Here is a 9340-nt window from a genome sequence, read left to right as displayed (position 1 = left end):
TTTTTTTTTTTTTTTTTTTTTTTTTTTTTTTTTTTCTCTCTCTTTAAATCAAGAAATGGAAGCATGAACAGGTGCCAGCACTTCGCTTGCGTGATAACAGACAAATTGCTGTTAAAGATGTCACGGCTGGCCTGTATCAGTTTCCGTTTTCACGTATAATTTTGGAGCGCCGGGCCGTGGCACTGTAACGTGGCTTTGTCTGACAGCAAACGCTTTTGATCAAAAGGGAGGCAAGGCTGTGGATGTGCCGGGGAACTATTTGGGTGGGCGCATACTGGATGTGTGCTATAGTACTTAACGTGTTTGTTAGCTTATCTCTTCTGTACCAGTTGTCTCTGGGATTATGTCGATCTGATCTACGTTTGGACCGGTGTTTCAAAGGGTGTGAGCCTTTTCAAAGGAGTGTATTAGAAAATCATTCAAGCTATTCACATGTACAAAATATATCTAAAATGAAACCTCTGCCTGTGTGTCTAAACTTGAGAACTTTAAAAATCGCTTGAGTCACCCACATCAGATATTCTAGATAGTTATAGACAATGATGGGAAACTGAACTTTCAGGTTTTTGTCTAAACTACGCCCTCAGAGTTGTGATGCTTACGCAGGAGACAGGGCTTAAAAATGGACACCAGCATGGAAGCTGAATTTCCAAAATAATGTTCTGTTCCCCTTCAGTATAGGGGTAAACAATCAGTTTTCAGCTTGACTAAGAGGTGTTGTGGCAAGCCTGCCCAGCGTGGAAATGCCTTGGTCAGAAAATTATGCAATTTAGGCGGTTTTCAGCCTTTGGAAGGATTAAGTCCCATCTAGCATTTGATAAGTGGTACTTTTTACTGCTTCTGAAGATAAGCTGCTAGTACTGCAGATTTTTGAGAGGATGTGTGGAAGGTTTTACGTGAAGTATGAGAAGCTGCAGCAGTTGCTTTAGTTGGTTGTTACCTGGAATTTCCAGTGCATAGTGGTGAGTCATCTTTGGTGGCCCTAACTGGAAGGGGAGGATATTTTGAAATGGTGTGCAAGGAAGTCCGAGAATCAAAACCAAAATAAAGAGGTTTTGCATCCCGGGAAGATGAAACAATTGCAATATGTAGTAGTTGCCACAAAAGTGATGAACTTGTAAAACATCAGTTTAAAAGGATAAATACCAACTTCTCTGTCTGAAATTTAAATAGTAATTACATAGGTCCTTTTGTTTCAAAGAAAGTTTAGTGGTCTGAAAGGGGTTTGGAAACTATTTAGGTACTATTAGCATCACCTGCAAGAGTAAGAGGGAGGCCTTCCTGAAACTTGTGGCTCATGTGAACATGCTGAAGTCTCGAAGGGAGCTGGAGTTGGAACCACTTTGATTCACTTCTCTCTAGGGAGCTGGCAGAAAATGTGCTAAGCAGTATGTTCTGTGGTATTGCTTCATAAAATTGTGAGTGTGCTGGATATTCAGAAAATGCGTACTCAGCTGGTTAACTGATGCTTCCTGTACAAAGCTTCGATCTACTAGAGCATATTTATATGGCTATATGTGTTTTACAGAGTAATAATTATATAAAACAGCTAATGTGGATTATGCAGCATTTTCAGTTCAGCTATACAAAAGGAAAACCAGTCCTAATAGTGTTATATGGTAAACACACAAATATGCTATCAAGCAAAAATAATACAATCTTGCTACAGAGTAGGTAGCACTTAACTTGAATTTGATTATCTGATTCCATTAAATCAGTTAGTTGATGGAATTTTTTGGACACATGCATTTTTAGATTTAAAATAACAGCTGGAAGTTGAAATGAGGATATAATTGAACTTCATGAAGGAAATGCTAATGAACTGTACTGAAAAGATACATATCACAGCATAAAGTTGGAAATGTTCATGTGTTTGAGGAGCATAACTTGTACACCGATAATCTTTCTTAAATGTTTATAGAATAAGGTCTTAGCTTTCCAGCCTTCTGTCAGTGCAATTTATTAAAGGACTTGTAGGTATACATTCAACACCAGATAAGAGTTTGTACAGTTTAATTGCAAGACACTGACTATTAAAATTCTTTTAAAGGGTCTAAGAAGTCCTCAGGAGAGTGTCCATGACCTCAGTCCTATTGAAAGCTTTCGGATTCCTAGTAAGGTATGATACACAGTCCCTCCACTCTCACTCCCTTAACTTTTAGTTTTTCATTTTATAATTCTTTCTTTTTTTTCTTTCTTTTTTTTTTTTTCTTTTTAACACCAGGTTTGCTGTTGTTCTTTTTGACAGTTCTATTTCTTGCTGAAAATCTTTCAAAATATTTTAATGAAAGAGTTAAGAGCTGTGAGGCAAAACAGTTCACTGACTCAGAATGAACTTACATTACAATGTCTTTCTTGGAACTTTTGAGTTGTTACCTAGGTTTTCTGCTGGAATGAATTAAAAAAAATGAAGAAGAAAATAGAAAAGTGCCTCTTTTATTCTTTAATTTGGAAAGTAGATATTATACGGGAAGCCTGTATAGTTCTAATCTTAATATTATGTCTCTTCATGGTTTTGCTGCTGTAAGTATATTTTGTAGTTTTTCAGTATATATAATTAACTTCATGTTCTACTTGAAATGTTATAGCTTTATTATATTAAAGTTTTTTGGCTTTTTTGGGGTCTCACTACTTAAATAATGCCAGTTACTCTTGTCTCACAAATCATGCTGAATAATCTGGGTGTGAGGGAATGATTGTCACAGTATTTGACTGTTCCTTATACCCTGTTGATCTGAGTGCATGATTCACAAGACTTGCTGTGGATGTTGTTATTTTTCCCTAATTTGGACTTTGCCTTTAACAAATGAGGTATTTAAGTTACTGACTTGAATTTGGATGGCTTATTTTATGATACTTAAAAACCCCCTCAAAACAACAAAAAAACCCCCCATGTGTTTCTTTGTCTCTATATAAATACTGTAATATGTTCTTGCGCTGAGACAGACCAGAAAAATCAGTGTTTCTGTATATTTTAAAAAAAAAAAAAGTAATATTCTCTGAATTGATACATAATACTCTCTTAAACTGTGGTCAATATGTAAATTTCAAAGAGCAAAAAAGTATTTGGTTGCAACAATGTTGAAAGAACGGCCTCATCTCCACAGCTTAGATTTCAAAATTGCAGATTCCTGCCACCCACTGAGCATCCAGTTTCAAACTTTCTTTTTTGCCAAGTTGTCTCTCCAGGTAAAAGTAGATGTAGGGTATCTTGGCTGAGTTTCCATTCTGTGATAGTTTGATGTTATGTGTCTGGTAAGCCTACACTTTCTATCAATAACAATGGGAAATCAAATACCTCTCAATAATTTGTATTTTTTTCATACATTTATGTCAAACATTTGTAATGTGAGAACATTATCTGCAGCTGTTCTGCAAACAGAATCTCATTGCAGTTATAAATTCTGTGCCTGAAAAGCCAAGATTGCATTAGCATTAGAACTTTTCGCCTATTTTTTTACGTTGATAAAATTAGAATATTATTCTCTCCTGTGCCACAGAATAAAACTTTTATATTTTTAAGTCTTTTAATATGCTTTTTCCTTCCAAAATGTTTTAGGTAAGTAATTCTCAAAATAACTACTATATTCAAAATGTGCATTGTATATTCAGAATATACATAGTATATTCAGAATATAGATTCTGAGTTGCTTAGGTTAATTTACTTTCTCAACAAGCTGTGTTGAATGAAACTCTTGCCTGGTTATCTGATTATTTGGACAATGCTTTTCGTCATATGACTGAGTTTTAGGTAGTCTTGCTAGTTGGACTCTATGATCCTTATGGGACCCTTCCAACTTGAGATACACTATGATTCTAAGAGAATGTTGAATAAAACTGCTGTGTTTTGATCAGTTTAACTCTTGGCTGTAGTCTCCAGTCATTTGTCACAGTAACTTCCAGTCATTTCTTTTAGAGGAAGGAATTATATTGTCATGCCTCCTTAGCTTTGCTAAAGCTTTTATTGTAGGATTTTACTTTTCAAAGATGAGATATTGAATGAGGTACAGTAATATGTCTCCTGTCACTGTGAGACTAGATTCAGATGAGCTTTCTTGAAAACAGGAATTTTGAGGGCTGGGAAGGGGGAGATGTTGTCTGTTTGTCAAGGAGGTTAGGTTTCAGTACTGCACAGATGTTGAAAGTCATTGAGCTTTTGGATATTGGCATTTGTTTTGAACTGAAGGTATATTCAATGCCATGGCAACGTACTGATGTTACTAATCACGATTGCGTTCTAATACAGGATCAAGCAGCTTTGCTGGATATAAGGTAATGCCTCTCAATAATTATTGTATTATTGTGGCCAAGTTTGGTAAAGGGAATTCACTTCTGAATGCAGAAGTAAAGACTAAAGAAAAAATGAGGATTTTTAAAGGTAATGAGCAGTGAGTGAATGCAGGCTGCTCTTTGAACGCATGTGTTGTTCTCTGCTGCCACATTTTTAATAACGGTTTTTGTTTATATCGTGAATATCAAAAGTGTCAAGCTCACCAGCCAAATACTGTTTTGATGATAGAATGGTTATGATGCTGTACTTTCATCATCACACCTCCACATTCAAAGTGGTATATCCAGATTGATTTAGTACAAGTGTTACTGAAAGTTGTAAAAGATGAGTTAAAGCTGTAGAGAGGTTTACAGAATGAAAGGCTGCAGAGCCAGCATGAATTACTGGAAAGGGCACAAGCCATTGATAGATAATGCTAACTCTAGGGACAAAACCATGTTTTTGAAATGGGGGACGGTCACACTAGTGTGGAGGTTAAATGGGAAATATGGAGTGTAGGAAGAAGAATATGCTGACACTGCATATCCTGAGGGGAAAACCAGCAAAATTCTTTTGGGTATTGATATCTGAAAGTTGTGGATTTGCTGACTGGTGGCATGCTGGTAATCATATTAAAGTGAAGACTCTGCTCCTCAAATTTTTATTTTTAAAATAATGAAATGATTTGGTACCTCGATATTTTACTGAATAGCTCCAGGAGTATGCACTCATATTAACCAGTGCTTGGGTAAGTTTTGCAACTATCTTGAAAAATTTCAATTTGCTTCCATCATATGAAGGCAAGCCAGCTAACTTTCTTTATGTTGTAATACAGACTCATACTGCCAGCTCAGTCGCACAGAGATATAAGTGTATAATAGTTTACGTCTGTGATGTAACCTGTAGATAAGGCAAATTTGTATTGCAAGGCCAGATTTTTAGAAGAGAAAGTTGTCTGCAGAGGGGCTTCATATCTTTTTGATTGAGATACCTTACTTATCTGTGTGCCCTGATCATCCTGGGGAACTGGAACTTTTTTGAACCATTCTGTTAGTTTTGTTGTTTCTCAATATGATAACAGTTTTGTTTATTAGATTTTATCACAAAAGGGTGAGATAGGTTATTTTGTACACTTGAGTTCAAGTCTGTGGGGTTAATAATGAGTTGTCTTTGAATTAGGTTATGCTTATCTTGATGATAATCAGCTCATATGCATTATACAAATATTAGCTGACTTTGTGGCTTATAGTGGTAAACAACACTGAAAGTTTATTTCTTAATGCTTTTCCTATAGATACAGAAGTGTGGCTTTCTTAGTCTGTGTGGGTTTCTATTTCCTCAACAGTAGCTGAGTGCTTTCCAGGAGTGCACTAAGCTGTGGTGTGACTAGTATCTGTTCTATGGATCAGGCTTTGTTGTTCTCTCCACCAGGAGAATTGTTTTCACAGTATGTTTGTTTTGCTAGAGTGAGGGCTTTTTAATAAATACTGTGTATACAAATGGAAGAAGAAAAGATCAAAAGAAGGTTCTGTGCATTTCATGTGACAGACAAAGGAATACTGAAAATCTCCCTGTGGGACTGCCTTCCCTAGCTGTTGATTATCTGGGGACAAAAAAAGAAAAAAAAAAAAAAAAAAGTTTTTGTAGATATAGTTATACATACATTAGGAGATATAAAAAGATATATTTATATATTATACATATTTATGAATTTTTTATAATTATTTATTTCGTGGTGGTAGGATGTTGCGGTGTACCTGCTGATTGAATCTGTTGAGCAGGGCGCTCATCATAGTATTTAGGATTAGCTTTTAAGGTAGGTGTCATCCACATTCAGAATGGAGGGATATTAATCGACAGTGTGGTTTTGGCTCATGACAAAGCGAGGGAGGCTGTGTCCAAATGAGTACAGCGCAGACTTGGCCCCTGGCATTCTCTGTGTAGAAGTGCATAGGCTATTGATGACCTTCAGCTGCTAATTAGATTAGAAACTTTTTAGATTTTTTTTTTTTTTTTTTCCCTCTGAGTAGTATCAGTTAGCTTTTGTCAGTGTCTGCTTCCTGTGTGTTTTGGTTGATACTGGCTGGAATCCAGAAGGTGTTTGCTTCAACTTTCTACCAGTAATGCTTCATTCAACAGAGCAATATTGGGTTTGGTGTTACAGGCAGCGTGGAATATAAGGAGAGTGGGAGCGTGACGCCCTGGGAAATAGCTGGATGGGTCATCTAAAACTTGTTGAACTGCATTTCAGATGATTTTGCAATGAAATGACTCTTCTGAAATATATTTGAGGGAACTGCCACAGGCTCCTAGACCTGTAAACTTCTATTTTATAGAACAGGAAGGCAAAATGATGTGAAAAGTGTGCAGACGCAATCTCTGTGTTTTATTTAGCAATGCCTTCTTCAAGTATGCAAATCTGTCAGATAGTTTGCTGCTTTTTTTTTTTTTTTTTTTTTCTCCCCAGAAACTCTCTTTCCTTGATCTATTTAGGTGGCATTGCAAAAGAGAGACCTGCTGCTTAGGATTGCACTAATTGTAACCTGAAAGGCAGTATGTTTGTCAGGATAAATTGTCTTTCCATGAAAGTATGATCCAGCGTACTGGCAAAAAAAGCCTGCACATTTGGCAGCATAAGTGATGCAAGTTTTATGTAGGAGATGAAGTTTCTCACTGAAAACTTTGGAAAAATGAGTAGCCCCTGAAACAGCATCTTAGATGACTGTGTTGGCCTGTTACTGCTTGGAGAGTTCCTACTGTTGAACATGTGTATTAACCCGAGCAGGTGGGTTGAAATGAATATTGTGACGTCCACCTTGCTAGTGCGCTGCTCTTCCTGATATCTTGTGTATGTAAGTGATTCAGTTTAACAATGGCTAAATACTCTGCATGATTACCATTGTATGATTCCCTCTGTCCCAACTTTTCTATTCAGAATAGCACTTGCAATTGCTGAATTTACATAAAATCTACTGTCAAGTGTGTTTTAATATTGACTTTTTTTTTTTTTTTTTTTAAAGGCAGGTATTTAAATGGCAATAGTTAGAAAAGTTTTGAGCTGGAAAAGGGTCTTGAGGGATTTAATAGAGGTTTTCTCTCAGCCTCTGCTAAGTGTGTAAGTATGAGCTTCACAGCACTAAATCTGGCCTTCCCTGAGGCCCCTGAAACTATGGACTTCATATGTATATAGTAAAATGTTATATAGAAAATCGAATATAGAAAATAGAGTATCAGCAAATAAACTTTAGCCAAGGATGTTTCTTCCTTTGGTGGTGAGTGAATAGATTGCCCTGGAGCGTGTTAGTTATTTGAAACTAGTGGAGCATGATGGACTGGAAGCTGCAGTTTTATCACGGCATAAAGTCTGGTGGCAGGCAGTGTAGTTTACATGGGAGCGTAAGTTTATCCTGAAGAGTTGTTCTCACTAGTTTTTCTAGAAACAATGAACAAGATAAAGGAAAAAACCCTGTCCATTTAATAAATACTTACCTAGGTAGTGTTTTGGCAAGAAACATTGCTATGATTGATCTTTCTGAGACAGATAAAGTGATTTCTTAGTAATTTTCCTAGCCACATCATTTATTTTTGTGCTGAAAACTGTGGTCTTCTACAAAGACAAAAAGGTCATTGATTAGGTTTCATTGAAATGCTAATATTAAAAAGAGCGCTCCCAATTTATTATCACTTGGCTCTAAATCCAGAATATGTATCCACAGTGGCTTTCTTAAATCATTTTCAGGGGATGTCAATCACCACTGACCACTAATGTAAAATTTTCACTAATACAACAAGATACCAGTAGTCTAGAAATTCAAATGATCCTAAATAATCATTCTTGGCTTTAGTTTTTCTTCGTTTTTCTTTAAACAAACAACCATGCAGGAACTTGTAGCCAAAATTAAATTATTCCATTTGAAATGGTTCAGTGAACAAATTAAGCTGACCCCATTGTCTGTCTTGGATAATTTTTAATTTTAGATTCGTATGGCTAAAACTCAATGTACTGTATGATGTTAAGCTAATTTATAGAGGGATGTGCAGCTTAAAGCTGCCATTTGTTAGAGTCTAGAGGGAAATAATTTTTTGTTTGTTTGTTCTAAAGGAATACGTATGGTTAGATAATAGTCATTGCTTTATAACTTAAATTGTTGCAAGAGCAGTAGACCATTGAATCTGAATGTGTGCATCCTCTGCCAATCTGTGTACCCTCAGGTGATGGAAACTTTAGATTAAAAAGCTGCAAAAGCCTCCAAGGGGGCTATTTTTCAAGAATGTTTTTGTTCTCATCCCTCATAACCCGCCTTCCTCTGCAGCTTCTCATGCTCTTAGTAAAGCTGGAACCTGAGGTGGGAAGGTGTTGCTGCCAGGTGAATCGGGTGGCTGGAGCTTCACGAAGGGACGGGTCTGCCTGCATGGAGTCCTCCTGCTTGTCTCTTCCGTGCCGGCCCGGTGCCGCAGGCTCTTCCCTGCCGCCTTCCTCTGAGCTTTTACTGCTGGTATCAGCCGTCGGCTGTCCGTGCCCCGTAGCTGACCCTCTGCCTTTGAGCAAGGTGCTGTTGTGTCTCGTGGCTTCGCCGCCGAGAGCAGGACTGTGCCCAAACCCCATTTTTGAGAGTTTGTCTGAAGAATAGTGTCGGGTTTGCTTTGTTATAATTATTGATTGTTGTTATATTGTTATTTATGTGCATTATTCCCCTATTTCTGCCACGTGTGTTGGCGCGCTGACTTTGTCGATGCCTTCCCCCGCGCAGCCTCCGGCCGGGTGCAGTCGGGGGGCAGATGCTGCCTCCCCCCCGCGGTGCGGTGCGTCGCGGGGTTTCTCTGTCTCGCCGCACCTCAGCCAGCCGCCGGCGGGAACCGCTGGTGGCCGCGACCAGCAGAGGCGCTTTCAGACGGTCCCTCTGCAGAGATGTGAGGCGCTTGGGCCCCCACGGGAGAGGCAAAGGGGGCTCCTCGATGCCTTTTCTCGGGGTGACGCTCTGGTCCAGCTCGGCTCGAAGCCGCCTTCCCGCCGCGGGTTCGCTCGCGCTCCAGCGGGTGGCGCCCGAGCACCGCGCCCGGGCGGGGCCG

General features: G+C 38.4%; 1 protein-coding gene across 1 annotated transcript in view; it reads left to right on the top strand.

Moving 5' to 3' along the window:
* The window catches only part of VPS50 (VPS50, EARP/GARPII complex subunit), a 97779-nt gene that overhangs the window by 786 nt on the left and 87653 nt on the right, over positions 1-9340 (top strand). The window contains exon 2 of the mRNA XM_026843225.1: positions 2024-2119. Within this exon, the coding sequence (XP_026699026.1) occupies positions 2024-2119 (96 nt within the window). The remainder of the gene's footprint in view (positions 1-2023; positions 2120-9340) is intronic.

The sequence above is a fragment of the Athene cunicularia genome, assembly GCF_003259725.1.
Source record: "Athene cunicularia isolate RWA chromosome 2 unlocalized genomic scaffold, athCun1 chr2_part1, whole genome shotgun sequence".
Taxonomy (NCBI): Eukaryota; Metazoa; Chordata; class Aves; order Strigiformes; family Strigidae; genus Athene; species Athene cunicularia.
This window is presented reverse-complemented; position numbering and strand designations above follow the sequence as displayed.